Here is a 19,411-nt window from a genome sequence, read left to right as displayed (position 1 = left end):
GAATCTATTTCTTAGGATTTTACATATATGTTTTTAAGTAACCATTGCAAAATGCACTAAGAATAAAATCCGTGTGACCATAAACAAGAGCATGTTCTCTGTCGAAATTGTCATAAAATTGTGAATTATTTTGACACTGAAACTCCATCACATCTATCGATTAAAGTGGTACATGTAGTTGCGTAACGATCCCAAGGGCGAATCAATTGTTTGGTTACTATGGTAATATCGTAAATTACCTACAATTAGCTACATTATTAAGCCCCATGCTTATAAAAAAATACGAAATAGTCTATAAACCGCTTTATCAAAGCAATTGCGACTGGAGGCGCTGCTTTCAGATGTACACATGGGCCATTATTGTGATGTCAGTCTGACTCTGTGCTAAAATTATGGGGAGCCAAAAATTGTTTGCTATTGTATATCTTTATGTCATACTATATTGTTTTTTGGGTACTTTCGTAATGAAGACAAATACTTCAGTTATCATTCCCAGACAATTATAGACAATTTGAGCGTCAAATAATGTTAATAGACTGGATATGTATTGTTAGGGATTTGTTCCCCAATTGGCTCTCCATAGTTAAACCACAATTTTAAACGAGAGTGTAATTCAATCCTGAGTTCAGAATACGGGCCATGGTTTACGAATGATATAGTCCTCCTAAACTTCACAAATAATCATTAACATAAAGTGCAGCAACTTCTGATACTCATATTTATTAGGATCAGAAGAGCTTTTCATGAAATAGTTATTTGATTTTCATTGACAACTTAATTTTTCTAAGCCAATCAGATGTTAAATGGATGGACCGGGCTGAAAATATTTATATTTAAATAAAATTCACAGAGCAAAATGCTTAAAATCTCATCAAAACCGGATGACAAATAACGAAGTTATTGAATTTTAGAGTTTATCAATATTTTATCAATATTTTGTGAAAACTTTTATCGCAATGAATATTCATTAGGTGGGCTGATGATGTCACATCCCCACTTTCCCTTTTCTTTTGTTATTACATGAAATCATAAATGTTAAATTTTTTCATACATGTGTTAATGATGTGTCTCCAATATGATGAAATAAGTTGCGGCAATAATTAGTTGTCAATCCAATTGTTTTAGTTCTTGGTAGAACATTATTGAATAAACCTAATATCATATAATAAAATACAAAAATACGAGTGGGGACATGACATCATCACCCCACCTAGTGAATATTCATGAAGATATGCCTAGAACTGTTTCGCCGGAATAATGCAAATCTTTAAATTCCATAACTTCGTTATTTGTCATCCCATTTTGATCATATTTTCAGCATTTTGTTTTGTGAATTTTACTCTATTTATTGAGATATAAATAATTCCGGGGCTTGGACCATCCCTTTAAGATTTCGGTAGTTTTTTTAAACAATATTCAGTGAAATTTGCTTTTCCCATCAAGACAACGCCATCGGAGAGCGGGTGGAGGTTGTCCGGGCGCCAGGGTTAACTTTGTGGGATTTTTTTTTTGTCCTAGAATCATGCATGGCCAAAAAAAGCCATGAATGTGGATTTCATATTATAAACTATACTTATGGGGCGTTGCAAGAAACCTACGTTAAAACTGCAAATGAAAATGAACTACAAATGTTGCGTGTACTAATCAAAGCATTTACACTTAATTTGGAATCGCGCTTGATTTGTAAAGGAACGTAAAAGTATTTTTTGCAACGCCCCATAGTTTATAAGGAATGTGAACACCCATTAGTGATCTATTTCATTTAAACTGCATTTCAAGCCCTCTCATGACTTTGAAAAACATGGATAGATATATAGAGTTTCATACTTATAATGTGGATTTTTGTCTGTTTCCAGCCTTATGAGCGGTTTAAGCTAAAAGCAAACGCAGTGAAGTGGCTTTGTATGGTCTGCCTAGTATATATGAGGTAAGTTGAAATTACTTTACGACAGATTTTGTCAAATAAAAAGAGTCATAAAAACAGAAAAATATTTAACATCAAACATTGAAAGGTCAAGTCCACTCCAGAAAAATGTTGATTTGAATGAATGGAAAAAAATCAAATTAGCATAATGCTGAAAATTTCATCAAAATCGGATGTAAAATTAGAAAGTTATGGCATTTGAAAGTTTCGCTTATTTTTTCACAAAATAGTGATACGCACAACACGGTAACATGGACATGAGACCGTCGATCACTATTTCTATTGGTTTTCATTGTTTGAATTATAATATTTCATTTTTTTTACAGATTTGATAATAAGGACCAACTTGACTGAACCATATATGCTAATTCCACATGTTCAGGGAAAAATTAGAATATTTCATATTTCATATAATAAAATACAAAAGAAATAGTGTTGTCATCAGTCTCCTCATTTGCATACCGATCAGGACTTGAATATAACTGTTTTGTGAAATCAAGCGAAACTTAAAAATGTCATAACTTTCTTATTGTACATCCGGTTTTGATGAAATTTTCGATGTTATGCTTGTTGGATTTTCCCTTTTTATTCAAATCAACTTTTGGTTGGGGTGGACTCGCCCTTTTACACATAAGATTGCTTCGAGCGAGAGTTTTTGGCAATACTTCCAACATTTCATCATTTTTTCCCCCTGTGTGCTGTTCTCAATTTGAACCCGCTGAAATGATATTCCTAGTCATGATTATTGGATATGTTAGTCACATTATTTTCGTTTCAGACATGTATATTGCAGCTAGCTGCACAATACACTGTGACCCAGTATGTTTTCAAATCACGGACAATGATCATGATGTCATTCACGATGTTAAAATGCTACAATAAATTATAAATGTGAAGATACTTCCTATTTCATTATGTGGACATCCCGTTTTCACAATGTTCATACAGTGAAGTCTCTGAAATCAACGTACTGGAAGATAATTCGTTTTTCTGATTTCGAAATGGAAAAAGCCCAAAACGAAATATTTTTGCCATGATATTACTGCTACTAGTAATACTACTTCTAGTACTTCTACTGATGATGATGATGATTATTAATATTGTCATCAGTACTACATCATCATTATCAGTATTGTTCTATTATTGATGTTATTATTCTAATTATCATCAATATAATTATAATTACTATTGATATTACACACTGTAAAAACTGGTGTTAAAACTGACACCAGTTGGTGTTAATAGAGGACCACACCCTGAGGTGTTAAAATTACACCCTCGAGATTGAACATAACACCAAAGAGTGTAAATGTAACAACCAAGGGTGCTGTAATAACACCATACAAAAAACACTGTCAATTTAACACCGGTGTAAAATATCTGGTATGGTCCTCTATGTACACCGGTTAAAACCACAGTTTTTGCTGTGCAATCATCATCAACAGCATCCTCATTTTAAAGATCATCATACTCTTGCATCTTCTTATACAGAGAGGCATCTGAAAGAGCTCTTAAAGGAACTTTACTGGAGGTCGTGGAAGAGATCTTGACCTCGGCGGAAGAGGAAGCAAAACGAACAGGGAATGATGGGGATTACCCAAAAGGCATTGTCAGTTCCGCTTACCCCGATATGACCTTCGATGCAGCAGATTATCAACGCTTCTCAAAAAGAGAAGTATGTGTTCTTATCCCCCACCTACATTTGTACCCCCCCAAAAAAAAATGGAATAAGTGAATCAATAAAAAAACAGCAGATTAAAATGAAAGTGAAAATAAAATATAAAATACAATCAAAAATGAATTAATGAATAATAAGAATAAACAAATAACATTAACAGTAAGAAGAAAGAAATTCCTGTCTGTAGGTTGGTTTGATAAAGCATTATTTCGAAGGCAACTTTCAAAAGCAAAGCTGCTAGAAAAATTGTGAATCACATGTATATAATTTCCATTTTTGCAGAGGAAATGATATTAAACTCCATGACCTAAAAATAAACGCTGACTGAAGACGAACAAGGTAAATATTGTATACCAATAAAAATAGCCTTGAAGAACGATCTCAACGATTTCATATCAACCTGGGGAGCGTTTCATGATTGAGGACCTGTCAGACGGTTTATCGGACAAGTCCCATTTTATCTGACAGCTACCATGGGAACTGTCCTCGTTAGCCAATCAAAACCAATAAAAGTTTTCAGACCTGACAAAGTGGTGATACGACATTTGCTCAGGGGGGCGTTTAATGAAAGGACTTGTCAGACATTTTATCCGACAAGTACCTGTTTATCCGACAGTTACCATAGGAACAGTGCCTCTCAGCCAATCAGAATCAAGGAAAGATGTCAGATCTGACAACTTGTCGGATGAAAATATTGATGAAACGCTCCCCAGGTCTTAGTATCTCAAAGGGCATAGGGTTAGGGGGTTAGTGTTAGGATTGTAATAGGAGGTTTTTGGTTCAGAATAATGTAAGGATTACGATTGTGGTTTATTTAGTTTTGCAGGTTAGATCTTATGTTCGGGTTAGAGGCCACCGCACACCTTACGGGTGTTCGCGATCCGATTTTGGAACAAATCGCATTTTGCTCATTTTCTGAAAATGTGAATGGAACATATCAATTTATTTGAGGTTAAAATCAATTTAAAGAATACTCATATGACCATTTTGAAAGATTGCAAGCTTTTACTTTCGAGTAAAGGCCAAATTAGTTTCAAATCGTAGCCAATCTTATGACTGCTATGACGTCATTACGACTAGATATTAAATTTGTTTTTATTCTAAGGATTATAGCATATTCACAGATTTGAACATAGGTACATGTATTCGTACGAGGATTTCGAACATCACACAGTAAGAATCCAAATTTCAATATTAGCATCAAATTTTACTACATTTTATTCCAAAATTGAGTCGCAGATCAATTATCGTAAGGTGTGCGGTCGCCTTAACCTGCAGATTTTCTATCGGAACAATTATTGTCGCCGGAACACATGTCATGGAACCGACAAAATGTCAGACGAAAGTGTTGATGAAACGCTCCCCCGGAACATATTATTGGTGCTGCATGGATACTTACTCATTCGATATTTTTTTTTTAAATCTGAATAGGAAGGATTACCGAATAAGATTAAGGACATCTTATCAATGGAAGAAGACGATAGATCACAAGAACAAATACAAAATGTAAGTACAAAAGAGGAATGATGAAGAAAATACATTATTTGTTTAATTTGCAAAAGTTGAAACTATTCAGTTATTTTAATCGATGTTCATTATCTAAATGTAAAAAAGTCCAGGACTGTGAAAAATAATGAAGTATATAGTTGAAGAAAATTGAATTAAAATTATTATTTCCTTATTTAAGGACAAGTCAGATTTTTGTATATAGTTGTATATATAGTTTGTTTATAATTAGCATTGAAACTAAGTTTAGGGGCTTGCCTTCTTTACAAGCTTTTGCTTTTCTTGGCAAGTCCCTCCGTTCATTTCTTGTTTCTTTTCATTGATAAAATTACTGCAACAAATTGTAGTTTTGTTTAATTTATATTCAACATTTGTTACGAAATGTCATTGATTTGTCTGTAATATCTATTATATTGAATATGTATTGTTACTTTGATTGTATTTTGAAAAAAAATTGTTGAACGGAAATAAATCTAAAGAAGAGACCATCACCCTCTGAAAAATGAGGATGGTCCATAAATAATTGGCAATATTTAATTTTCAGAAAAATTTTCAGATAAATGCGTGAATTGGCTAAACATAAATGTGTCAGAAATGAAAATTTATACGAACTCTTGTTTGAAATCAACCTTAAGTAAGTATGTAAGTAAGAGAGTGCAATTATTTCGGAAGTCTCGGCAAATCGAAATATGGTCTCTCTAATGTAATGGACATTTGCACTTTTAAAGGAGTAATTTCAGCGTGATTTTGAGTGAAAAAATGTTCTCTATTCTTTCTCACACTTGCCCATGAGTGAACGTATCATCTTTTAAAATGGCCGATTATAAACTTTTACCAAATATCGTTTCTGAAACATTGTCACTTTCTTTTCACGGATTTTTTTTTCAATTTAAAAGCCTAATACATTTCCTAATTGAAGGACATTTTTAAAAACATTTTATTAAAGGTCGTTCGAAGTATGCAGAGTATCGAGGAGTTTGCTAAATATCCGCCAGAAATACAAAAGAGGATGTGTAAATATGCTTGGTATGACGTGTAAGTATTGATAACATATTTTCTTCATTGATGATGGTTTGGCGATTTAATGAATATATGAATAGATTAATCAACAGCGGGAAACCACAAGTGAGCTTATGCATATACGATTCGGACACGGCAATGCTAAAGATGATGGTGGTGATGACGATAGTGATGGCTTTGACATTGGTCATGGTGATTATTATCGCGATGGTCTGTTTGTTGTCGTACAATGTTTTATAATTAAAATGCAAGTGACGAAAATATGGAGGTGGGAGTGGTGGTAGCCAGTGGCCGTTCCGGTGAGCCCCCCCCCCCCACCATCGGTGGGAAAATATGAATTTGAATTCATTCTTAAAACCACAATAGAAGTCTAGAAACGTTATTTTGCATTTTTTGCACACTCCTCCCCCTTGAACGTGATAGGAGTGATGACATGTCGAAAAAATATTTTCGACAGGGAAATTAAAAATGTGATTATTAACCAGACTTTTTTTGTGGGGGGGTGCTCGTCCAGAATTTTAAAACCAAAATGTTGGCCCATTTTTGTCCTCAACTGGTAAATCGTGGTGGTGGTGATGTTTGGGTGTAGTAATTACGATGATGATGACAATGCATTAACGGAGTATATGTATATTCACAAGAAAAGGTTCAGCGAAACTGAACAGAGTAGAAGAAAGGGAAAGATCCAAATATAATTATTAGAATAATGAAGCTATCAAGAAACATAAAATCTACCTCTAATGCACTGTATATTATGCATTTACTTTTAATTTTGTTAGATTTACAAGAAATCGAGTCATCATTCGAGATAGAGAGCGAGCTGAAGGAATGTACTTTGTATTGTCTGGAAAACGTACGTATATGTAGAATTCTCTAAGAATCAGGCAAAGTTCACCCTGACAAATAAAAAAATAAATAAAAACTATTGGTGAAGATTTGAGGAAAATCCATCAAAGATTTAAAATTTTTATTTTTTTTAATTAGTGATGTCACATGTATCATGAAATTTCACTTAAACCAAACATTAAAAATAAGTTTTATTGTACCTCTAGTACATCAACTGAAAAATTATTTCATACCCACCCAAAAAAGAAGAAAAATTTCAGTCACCATGAACCACTAAAAGAATTGAAATTTATGTAGTTTGTAGAACATAACTTTTGTGGCAGCTGCTTGTATATGACGTCACAAATCAAAAAAACTTTAAATTCAAATAACTTTCATTGTCTTTTACAAATTTTCCTCATAATTTCACCGATATTTTAAAAATTATTTTTCTTTTACTTTAACAATAAACTATATTTTTTTGTCAAGGTCAACATCTCCTTTAAAACTGCTGAGTATACCACACCCAACATTAAAATATTTGGTGTTGGTCAAACACATAGAGGTGTTATTAAAACACTTATGGTTATTGCTTTAACACTCTTTCTGTGGTATGGTGTAATATTAACACTAACACAGGGTGTGGTTGGTCCTCTTTGGACACCAACTGCTGTATGTTTTAACACCCCGTATTCTTTCAGTGCGCATGTTATATGCCCCATCAATTTTTTTCTCTCTTATTATAGTAACACCTTCAATGAATATCCAGTAATTTCTTAGTCATCCTTGAACCGTTGTTAATGTTACACAGTAAAAACACTGTTCAAAATTTATACAACACTATTTACTATATCAACTTTACAGTAGATGTTTTAAACAACCATGCTTAATTCATTGAAGACTAAACATTAAAAATTAACCTTTGTTGTTTAAGATTTTAAACACATGTTTAAACTTTTAAACAGCTCCTGTAATGTTCACATGGTGAATAGCATTACATAAAGAAATTAAACAATGTTTTTATTATGTAATGGTTATTACGCAGAGCAAACTGGTCTTGGCAACTTAATCTGATAATTATAGACAATTAAACTATTTCAATTCCTTACTGACAATAACTTTTAACAATACAATAAATCTCATACCTACTGGGTTATCTTGGTAAAATGACCTTTTGTTTCTTTCATTATGATGGGCAAATTTCAAAGCAAGATGTTATGTGGGCATGCCGCACATAGCAGGATGCAGAAATTCCATAGACCAGGTGAACAGAAAAGCACGCCAATGAACACTCTATGAAGGTTTTTGTTGCATTTCTTCTTTGAATGCAATATACTTGGCCAACTATTAAACCATTTTTAGTGGATAGTGGATGCATTGTTGTTTTTGTGGATCTAGTGAAAAACACATTTCAAAAGAATATATGAATAATCAAGCCATCAACATTGGTGCTTATCTCATTAAACATTGAATCACCCCGTCACTTTTACAAATGACCTTCTGGTCATGTGCAGAATGGAACTATGAACTGGCTAATTGCAAATCAATAATTAGTAAAACCAAACCCCTGTGTAAAATATCTACAAATGACAATCAACATCTACAATTAATACTCACTTTAAAAAAATAATCATTTCAGTTTGAATGTTGAAAATAATTGTTATACCACTGTTAAAGTGGATGGAACAGCCATATTACGAAAACACACTTTTAGTATTACATTTACATTAAATAAGATAAGCAAGTTCTCTTCAGATTGATAAGCGAGACTTTATTGGTTTTCTTAATTAGTTATCCAGGTTGGACAAATTATTCATAAATACTTTTCATATCATTTGAAGTAATGTGGTGAAATTATTACCATTAATTTGAATTGATTGGCCTTATAATTTTGCAGTTACCATGACGACAGCTGGTGCAACTTACATTCTAAAGAAAGGAGATAAATTTGGGGTAAGTTATGTATTACAATAGACAATGTTCGCTTAACAGTAAGTATGCATATCTCGAAAAATGTATGAAGACATCACTAATTTGTTTATTATCTTTCAGTTGATTAATGATTAAGCACTATTCAAACATATTAACTGTACTTGACTGATATTATCCATGTCCTTTGTAGAAGGTGAGAAAATGTTGTTGATCATGTTTGCTTGCATGATAACATTTAACATGAAATACAATGACTCATTTTTTTTTTACTTAAGTACTACAAAGGTTTACTGAGATCAATTTCATAATTAATCATTAACAGACCCGACTTTATAGCTCCTTATATCTATTGTAGATGATTTGACTGTCACCGTTCTATATTCCACCCCAATTTTTTTCTTAAAAATTAACTCACGTGACACTACATGTACGGTTCTCATGGAATTACCAATGAAATACAATGATTATTGATTATTACATGTACTATTTTTAATTGTTTTGTGTGTTTAATGCAGAAACATAACTAAAAACAAAACAAGAGAAAGTTTTAAGACACTCTTCAATGAAAATTCAGTGTGTGTTTTTTTTCATTGGGATACATGTACTTTAAAAGTGTTTTAGGGCGTCAAAAGTTAACAAATACTGATAGCATGAAAACTGATGCGAATCCAGATAAAATAATGTTGTTATTCATGTTACATATTGTATGTATCATTCTGTATTTCCATGATTGTATTTTCTTCACTAGTAAACTTAAAGTAATTTGGCCTATGATCAGTGCATAAAACCATACTTCTACTACATTCAACATTGTTCACTCAATCAATGTATCTGATATGACATATCATTTTTTTATGATTTTGTTTTTTAATTGTTTAACAGGAATTAGATTTGATCAACAACACGAACAGGAGTTGTACAGTGATGTCTAAAGATCAAGTTGAATTATTCTGCATACATAGTCAGGTAATCAGTGTTAAAAAAATTCTTTGGTTTTTTTTAATTGTGTGTAGATCACATAAGATGTTTGGAGCAGTCAATGTTTTGCCATTATTCAATGGCATTCACAATTCAACAAACAATTTAGACAAAAATAATATGGTGCTGTTGATATATGTTATCAAGTATTTTACAAATATGCTAAGGAAGCCACTTGTGAAAATGGCTCATAAATACATCAGGGTAGGGCCATTGGTGGCGGAAGCCAAAACATTTAGGGGGGGGGCACCTAAAATTTTGGGATGGACACAGGTAAAAGAATTGATAAGCAAAAAAAAAAGGTTATTAACCAAAATTTAGGGGGGACAAAAAAAACTAACAGAAAAGAAGAAAAAAAAAATTAGGGGGGACCCCACCTCCTATTTAGGGGGGATACAGAACCCCCCCCCTCATCCCCCTTCTGTTGCCTACGGGTAGAGCACTTTAATAGGGAGTAAAAGGTGCGGGCACACCCCATAAAATTAGGAGATATAATGGTTCACCCTTAACAATGCCTTCATTGCAGACCCCGTAAAATAAAGTGATGATCTTTTTAACTTGTCTTTTCTTTCTTTGAATGTCAAGCTTTTCAGGAATGATGACCCTTTTTTTTCTCGCATCCTGTTTAAGTCTGACAGGCCATGCCTGCCAACTCCTATCATATTTTGACAAAAAGAGAAAATTATGCAAAAAAATAAAGATAAGAAATAAGAGCTGAGCTCTTATAGGAAAATGCTATTAGAGTTTGCAAATAACATTTTGTTATGTATCTTATTTTTTCAATCTTATTGTAAAGTGCTTAACATGTATTAGTCCGAAGCATGATATGCACATGATTCATTATTTTCCTTTTATACTTTTAAATTAAGTCAATAAATCTTAACAACACATGATTACAATAACTGTATATTTTCTTGAACATTATTTTTGGTTTAACAGGACTATCCCGATATATTTGACACAAAGTTAAATGTGAAGCCAGAAGACTGCCTAGAATATCTCAAGTAAGTATGACCCATTGAGGTACACTTTTTACACAACATCAAAATTAATCTTAATTTGCTTGTCAAATTGGCAACAATAATTAATGTTCTATTAATTTTCATATTGACAAAATTAATAAAATTGGATAAACATCGGTCAAGTCAATGATGATAGAACAATTTTACTGAGAAGTTGTAAATTTGCAAATTTAAACATGATTTCGTTATTTTCATAGTGTGTAATGATTAGTTCAAGTTAAAGGGCTTTACTTATGAATCATTTTTTCTATTTCTGTAAAAAGATTGAAGTTAAGGCATATTTTCTAACAAGATATACACTAGTCGTTATGGGGGCGTCGTGGTCTAGTGGTTAAGACTCTCGTCTTTCAATTTGGAGGATGTAGGTTCGATTCCAAGCCATGGCGTGTTTTCCTTCAGCAAGAAATTTACCCACATTGTGCTGCACGCAACCAAGGTGAGGTAAATTGGAACCGGCAGGAAGTAATCCCTCATAAAGCTGTGTGCACCAGAATTGGTAGACTAGCTTAGCCGGGTAATATAGGAGTGCCTTGAGCACCTACTGAAGCAGAGTAGATACATGTGCTATACAAATCCTACATTATTATTAGTCTCAAAAAATGTTTTTTGGTGATTGTAATTAAAAAAAAGAATGACCAAATTGGAAAGAGAATAATGATAGGTAAAACTAAAGTGTGAATGTGTTGATAATGCAGAAGATGACAAACGATGATGCGATGATGTAGAAAATACCAATGATGAATATAATCATTTTGATTATTGTTGTCATCATGAACAGTATATCACTGATAAACAAATCATATATAATAATAGGCATCTATCTATTCCGAGGCGCACAAGAAAAGAAAGAATGAGAAAGTTTGGATGAGTGTCAAAGTGCCAATAACTAATACTGTTAGAAAAGATAAGATTTCAGTTTGGATTTGAAGGTCTCCAGTGATTGTATAATTCTTAAATTTAACGGCAAATTATTCCAGAGAGAAGGTGCTGAGGCAGAGAAAGCTCGTGCACCATATGCTACACGTGTCTTGGGAGTCTTAAGAAGTTGCTGGTGTGATGATCTCAGGCTTCTAGCTGGTGCATAAGGCGTGACAAGGTCTTGTAGATATTTTGGTGCCAAACCATTTAACACTTTAATATTACATGAATCTTTTGTTATTATCATAGGTCCCTTCCGGTGTTTAAGGCATGGACGGGGCACGACAAACTACCCGACTTTCCTGCTAACTGGGGTGTGCAAAATTACAGGTTCGTATGATAGTCTACCATTCTAGCCATAGGGCAATCACTACATTTTGGCACACTCTAAATTTCATGGTATTGTTCCCCCCCCAATAAAAGAAAAAAAAAAACTTTTTGATTTCTTTTATATGCTATTCCAACTTTATACATGTAGGTTCTTATCATAATTAAGATTTACTATGACTTCAGGGGGAAAAAATCAAAAGTTGACCAGATGCAGAACCTCTTGGTGCTAAAATATATTTTTGGCAGGATGGCGCACTTTGTAAAAAAAAAAGTTTGTGTGTGTGTGGTTGTGGGGATTTATCTTGGGCTAATTCTTACGATTGACTGAACTCATCAGGTATGTATCCAGCCCCCCCCCCCTTTGAGAAGCAAATTAAAAAAAAATTAATATAAAATTGCCATAAACAGTTTTGAAATTGAAGACTTTTTTTTTTGGGGGGGGGGGGGCTTGTCAATTTTTTCGGGTATGAAATATCCTTAAATTGTCGTTGAAAACCTTTTTTTTTGTTCTGGGGTTGGGGGGCTTGTCAAATTTTCCTCTGAAAAATTTGCCCCCCTTGTGGACAATCCTGGATCCGCCCCTGATTGAACTAAATATTGTACCTTGTCTATTCTTAAAGAAACAGGACCCATGCAGTATTGGAAGAGTAATTTTGTTCACTTCCTATCACTTTTATTCACAGAGCTGGTCAAGTAATTGTCCCAGACAGCATCAAGAATGATTGGATTTACGTCATTAAATCAGTAAGACCAATCTTTTCATTGACATGTATGATTAAGAATAGTACTCATCAATTACATGGCAGTGGAAATATTTTGAAGCAGTTTAGCTTACAAGCATACCAGGAGAAACTTTGTGAAAAAGAGAGGAAGGGACAGAAAAGAATACTTTGAGAAAAAGTGAAATGAGGGGATTGTATTAGCAACAATTGATAGAAGAAATAAAACATTATACCTTGCCAACTGATGTGTCCTAAAAATATATTTTCCTCCCTGAAAATGGGAACGATACTGATGAAAATGTAGTCCTCCCTAAAAGAATTTCTTCTGTTGGAACAACTGATTTAATTTTTTTTTTTTGGGGGGGGAGCGGGGTTTCAATGTTATCACTGTTACGTATAAAATCTTGTTCATATAATTGTACTTCGAAATAAAACATTTTGGGACCTGTAACACAAAGGTTAGCGATTAACTGTACGCTTGATTTTTACGATTGATTGTACATTGTAGTCAATGAATTTAATCGTAGAAAAATGTTCTATGATCAATCCTAAGCTTTGTGTTACAGGCCCCTGATCAGACAAAGGTTTGGAGTGGCGAACTATCGGGTAATGACAATCATGGTTTGCCCCTACAAACTCCCTGTCCACTCGAACGTTCTGGCGTCACTGAATCAGGAAAGTTTGAAAACATATAAACCAGGGGAGCATTTTCGTGACACAAATAGCTGGTGACTTCCATTGACTGCTGTTATAAGCTACCAGAAATCCTAGCATCTGATTGGCTCGGAGCAAGTTAGTCGGTGGAAATCACAATAACTCTTCGTGAAATGGACCCCAGGTACCTTTAGTCAAAATGATCCCAAATACAGACCTTCCACAACAAAAAAAAGTATTCTTAGAAAGAAAAAAAATATTTTTAGACAAAAAAGAGTAATTTTTAAAATTTGTTTCAAAGTAACAATCGCCAGCCTATTGTTGTAAGATCGGTGAAAAAACATTTGAAATGACTCTACTTGAAAACTTGATAATTCACCCTTTTGAACATGTGCTCGTACATATAGGCAAGAATTTACCAGTCCTTTTCATGCAAGAAGTTACAAGCCTGACAGTGATTTTTACCAGTCTGGGACTGTCAGACCGGCACTAGTGTCATGCACTGTGTATAATACATGTATATCCTCCATGATCAGAAATTGAAAAAAAAGTAACAATTCATACATTAAAAGAATTGGTGTATTCATAGCAAAAAAGAGGAACAAATAAGGAACGATTGGCATGTCTGCAAATGCTGGGTGCAAATGTCTACATTTTCTTGGATTATTTCCTCAGGGTACTTGTGATGTACTGAAGCACTTAAAAGCAGACGTATGCATGAGGGATAAGACTGGTAAATTCTACAAGGAGTTCAAGAAGGCTGAAAATGCCAAGGAGATCGAATTCACAAATCAGAAGCTGGCCGAAAAATTGCCCCCTCTAACCAGAGGTAAGGAAGCCTATCATCTTTATATATCAGAATATATTGATATGAGCACTACTGTATCATTGAGATCTTTCTGAAAAAAATTGTTTGTTTGATGAAAACATAATTTTTCAAGAAAAAGAATGCCGAAGCATATTTGCAGGCCGGATTATAAAAATGTGTTGTCTATATCAAGGTGAATCCCTTGTAATCCTAAAAACATTTGGTACATGTAATTTAAAATAAAAAAGTTTTTTTTTAAATAATTAAAAACCTTTTATGGAAATTGTGCACAGTACAATGTACATGTAGGTTATCATCTTCTGGCCTACTGAAAGAAGCAGTGAGGGAAGGGGGTGGGGGGGGGGGGGAAGAGGCCAAAGCCAATTAGAATTAGTCAACAGGTTAACACTTCATTTATTTTTTTCTGGGGGGGGCATACTTCTATAGATAATCCAATGGTCACAAAAGTATGTATTTAGAAAAACAATCAACGAAATGAAATCAAATATATTTATCATTTTTTTAAGGATAACTGCGTTGTTTTGTACCAGTAGTCCCATTTAGTTTAATATCCATTGTTATAAACCTAAAACATTGTAATAAAAACGCCTGTACAAGGTGCATAGTAAATGCTATTTTATCTTTATACTATTATTGTTTCTTCAAAATCACTTCCATATAGTGACATTCTTGACCACACCTGGACCTAGTAGCAGGCGGAGCAGTACACGAAGCAGTACTGGGCAAACCCTGAGGAGTCGGGAGCCGATCTCCGGGATGTCTGATGAAATGGTGGCCAGGAAAAAATGTGGTTCGCATATAACAGTAAGTAATAGTATTAATAATGTCATTTTATAAGATAGCTCTGTATTTTTTAGCATCGTGATTGGCCAATACGCGTCACATGACATCCAACTTTTTTGGTGCACTGCACGGCAGTGCAAAAGATGCGCAACTAAAATTGATATTGCATGCTCGATCAAAGTACCAGGCGGTAGAAGTCTCGGGAGAAGTCTAACATAACTGTAGTTAAATTTTTTAAAAATTGTTTCTGTGTTGCTATTTTATAAAACAAATAATGCACTCGCTCTGTCGTGTGTTAAAGTAAATGCAGAGAAAGCTCGGTTTCTTCAGATGATGCACACTGCACAGTACGGCATCTATCTAAAGAAACCTCGCGTGCTCTGCAGCATTTCCACTAACGCACTCGGCTACATGCATTATTTGTATAAAATTTTCCTTTTTTGCATTTCAGAGTATTTGATTCCTCATTTCGGTTTACCATGATGAAATACCTCCACAACACAAATTTTGTGGGAATTGGTCAATGGGGACCTGAGATATGTATGACCTTATGAATACATGTATGTCATCAGCCCCATTGAAATCAATGTATCAAAAGGTTATGAACCAGGCAAAGAATAGTATAACACATTGACTTTAATGGGGCTAATTGTGTGTTCTTGAAGTCATATCTTGGGGCCCATGGACCAATCTCCATCAAATTTTGAGTTGTGGGTGTCTTTCATCATACCCCACCAAGGTATAATATAAAAATGATAAAATGCAAAATCAAAGGTTTTTGCGACATAATCATTTAAAGAGAAATACCAGTAGTTGCAGTAAACACTGATTTCATGAGAAAGGCTGTAAAACAGGGCTTGATTGTCAGTATATCATCGAGGATCTAGATCTGGTACAGTTACATAAACTGAACTTTGTGAAATCTTGAAATCTACGCTGAAAAATGTTCACACTGAAGATCACCAACACAGATAAGCGCACGTGGGACAGTGTATAATTATTGCTTTGAATGTCGGGCCCGACACTTGACCCGAATCCTGTGCTTATTTGCTGATTTCTCAGCAATTACACAATTTCTTCCAGAATCCTTTGGCACATATGTTTTATTTATACAGACACTTTGGTGGTCATTTGATTGGATTCTGTACGAACTCATTTTGATATCGTTACCAAAATTGGAATTTACCTTTAAGAGCTCTACAGCAATAATATTACAAAGTGCAAATGCATTGGAACCTTGTCTCTTTAAAGTGCCTTAAACGATGTAAATATAACTGTTTTCACAAAATATCGCTAAACTTTCAAATTCAATAAATTTATTTGTTATCAGATTTTGATGAAATTTTCAGCATTTCACTTGACAAATTCTACTCTACTTATTTAGATGTAGCACTCCTTAACTTGAGGGATTAGCACATACTTGGGTAGATCAACAATTCATCATGCAGTTCTCTTTATAACAACCAAACAGCAGTATTATTAGTAAGGGATGTACATGGAATATCTACCGAGTACTGACTTTTGATTTTTTTTACAGGATACTGTATTCAGAAGTAAAAGCATTCTCCAGTGTGTAAGGAGTGGGAGCCATCCAGACACTCCTTTCTGTGTTAGAGTTGGAGAATTAGAAGCTGGAGATATCTTTGTGAGTATAGCAATGAAATAACTGTTTGCTGCAACTACATTCTTACCTTTAATCTTTATACTGTAAATTCTGAATAGTAAAGTTGAATAGAAAACAAGATACAGAGTTTCTTTGACACAAGTTTTTGGTTGACTGCTTGGAAGTTTTATTGAAATTGAACAGTGTGCACATGTCATTATTGAGTGAACACAAACTTCAAATGTTGTTTTCTCTTTATTTTCAGAAGCTCTTGCTTTGTTTTCTTTGCATTCAACCAAGAATTTGAGCGAGTTATTGTTGATCAAATTTGATAAATCTTATATCATTTTAAAGCTTAGGGTGTGCTTGTTCAAACTCAACAAAAATCTCAAATTCCAATTTGGGTGACTGATTGTTGGTTTTGGGGTTGCTGGTCACATTTAGACTTAGTGGTATTAGACCTTAGGGGCGTTGCAAGAAACTTGCGATCAATTACAAGTCTATTTTCGTTCCCGAAATCAACATGACGAAAAACTTCCATTTGAGATCACTATACCCCGGTGTCCCTTCTCAAAGTACGACAAACCCTAACATGCCCCAAGCAAGCAATTTAAGTATCAAAACACCTGTTTCTTGACGTCAGTCCGAAGATAACACAAGAGCCTGGCATATACAGTCACAGCAGGGGCCACACACGATGGGATGCATGCGCAGCGCTGAGCTCGGTTTCTGCAAAACATGCCGTCATTTTTATTCGCTTACTTTCCTTATTTCGAGGTCGATTTTCTTCGTTCGAAATTGAAAATGGACTAACATTGGATTACTGAATACAATATGGCTTTGAAAACGTGATTAAATATCAAATACAATAATTTCATTCCGAAAGTCCTACTACAGGCAGAGAAGTCTTACCTAATAGCACAGCTGTTGTTTATCTTTTGGTCCTTTGCTCAACGCTCATATACTGGCCTGTGGAGGTGAAATTGAGACAGCGGGGATTACCCCTGGATTACCTGGCCAAGCGCGGGTGATAAGGGCTTGGAAATGATATTTGGGAGATTCAAACGAAAAATGGGGTATAACACCGCAGTTTGCAATCTGAAGTGCGGTCTTTATCCAAATAGGGGTTTCACGTAATGAAGCATATGTCGTGCAATCAATTGAAAATTTGCGACTGATTGCTAATGTGCTCCATGAAACAAAGATTGTAATCTTATTTGCTATAGTTAATTTTGATCAATAAATTGTAAAATTGCAACAGAATATTTGCGATTGATTGCAAATATTTTCTTGCAACACACCCTAAGTGTATATTAGATGAAATTGGTGTAGCATATACTGGCGATTAGACAAAACAGAAAATAGGTTAAATTTGAATTAAACCATTTGGTATGAAGATGAACTGGCTGTAGATGAAGCAGGGTTAGACCAATGTGGGTTGAGATCGAATGGAACGCAGTTAAAGTGGGTGTTAACCAATCAACAGTTTACCATCAATGATTAAGTGGCTACAAATAAATTACAATACAAGTCAAGAGCAATTTTGTGTCTCGCCCACTTATGAAAATAACCAGAAATATCGTGATTTGCGAGGGCACGCAACAGAATTGTATGAAATGACTTAGATGGAATAACAATTGTGATAAAAGCCTTATACGTAAACTTTAATGTTGACCTGAAAATGACTTTTGACCTTACCATGTGGCCTCCAACTGCAGCATAACATGCAGGTCGCCTAAGTGCATCTACCATCCAAGTTTTGTTAAAAAGTGACCTACGGTTGCGGAGTTAGGTGTCATAAGAGAGTCTTGCATGTAAACTTTAACATTGACCTAAAAATAACCTTTCACCAAACCACATGACCTCAGACTGGAGCATCACATGCAGGTCCCCTAAGTCCATCTACCATCCCAGTTCGGTTGAAAAGCGACATACGGTTGCAGTTAGTTGTCATAAGAGAGTCTTGCATGTAAACTTTAATGTTCACCTGAAAATGACTTTTGACCTTACCATGTGACCTCCGACTGGAGCATGAAATGCAGGTCTACCAAGTCCATCTACCACCCAAGTTTGGTTGAAAAGCGACTTATGGTTGCAGAGTTAGGTGTCATAAGAGAGTCTTGCATTTAAACTTTAAGGTTGACCTGAAAATAACCTTTGACCTTACCATGTGACCTTCAACTGCAGCACAACATGCAGGTCCCCTAAGTCCATCTACCATCCAAGTTTGGTTGAAAAGTGACTTACAGTTGTGGAGTTAGGTGTCATAAGAGTGTCTTGCATGTAAACTTTAATATTGACCTAAAAATGACCTTTGACCTTATGTGACCTCCGACTGCAGCATAACATGCAGGTCCCCCAAGTCAATCTACCATCCAAGTTTGGTTGAAAAGTGACTTACGGTTGCAGAGTTAGGTGTCATAATAGAGTCGTGCATGTAAACTTTAACGTTGACCTGAAAATGACCTTTGACCTTACCATGTGACCTCCAACTGCAGCATAAGATGCAGGTCCCCCAAGTCCATCTACCATCCAAGTTTGGTTGAAAAGTGACTTACGGTTGTGGAGTTATGTGTCAGTAGGTTTGTGACGGACGGACAACATTTGGATCCCTAAGTCTGGCCTTCACCTCTGGTGGGCGAGACAAAAATGAAAGTAAATGACAAATTAATTGAATTTAAACTACA

The 19,411-nt window shown here is 34.7% G+C and overlaps 1 protein-coding gene across 3 annotated transcripts in view; it reads left to right on the top strand.

Annotated features, from left to right (window-relative positions):
- The window catches only part of LOC121410277, a 56,959-nt gene that overhangs the window by 32,980 nt on the left and 4,568 nt on the right, over positions 1–19,411 (top strand). For all 3 annotated transcript variants that reach the window (XM_041602260.1, XM_041602278.1, XM_041602269.1), the window contains 13 exons: positions 1,857–1,927; positions 3,416–3,599; positions 5,034–5,108; positions 6,055–6,143; positions 6,908–6,981; positions 8,851–8,906; positions 9,768–9,851; positions 10,803–10,867; positions 12,053–12,133; positions 12,817–12,877; positions 14,185–14,338; positions 15,000–15,142; positions 16,659–16,766. In XM_041602260.1, coding sequence (XP_041458194.1) covers positions 1,857–1,927; positions 3,416–3,599; positions 5,034–5,108; positions 6,055–6,143; positions 6,908–6,981; positions 8,851–8,906; positions 9,768–9,851; positions 10,803–10,867; positions 12,053–12,133; positions 12,817–12,877; positions 14,185–14,338; positions 15,000–15,142; positions 16,659–16,766 — 1,245 coding nt within the window. The remainder of the gene's footprint in view (positions 1–1,856; positions 1,928–3,415; positions 3,600–5,033; positions 5,109–6,054; positions 6,144–6,907; positions 6,982–8,850; positions 8,907–9,767; positions 9,852–10,802; positions 10,868–12,052; positions 12,134–12,816; positions 12,878–14,184; positions 14,339–14,999; positions 15,143–16,658; positions 16,767–19,411) is intronic.

The sequence above is a fragment of the Lytechinus variegatus genome, chromosome 1 (genome assembly GCF_018143015.1).
Source record: "Lytechinus variegatus isolate NC3 chromosome 1, Lvar_3.0, whole genome shotgun sequence".
NCBI classification, from domain to species: Eukaryota; Metazoa; Echinodermata; class Echinoidea; order Temnopleuroida; family Toxopneustidae; genus Lytechinus; species Lytechinus variegatus.
Note: the sequence above shows the minus strand (reverse complement) of the source record. Positions and strands in the feature narration are given on the sequence as shown.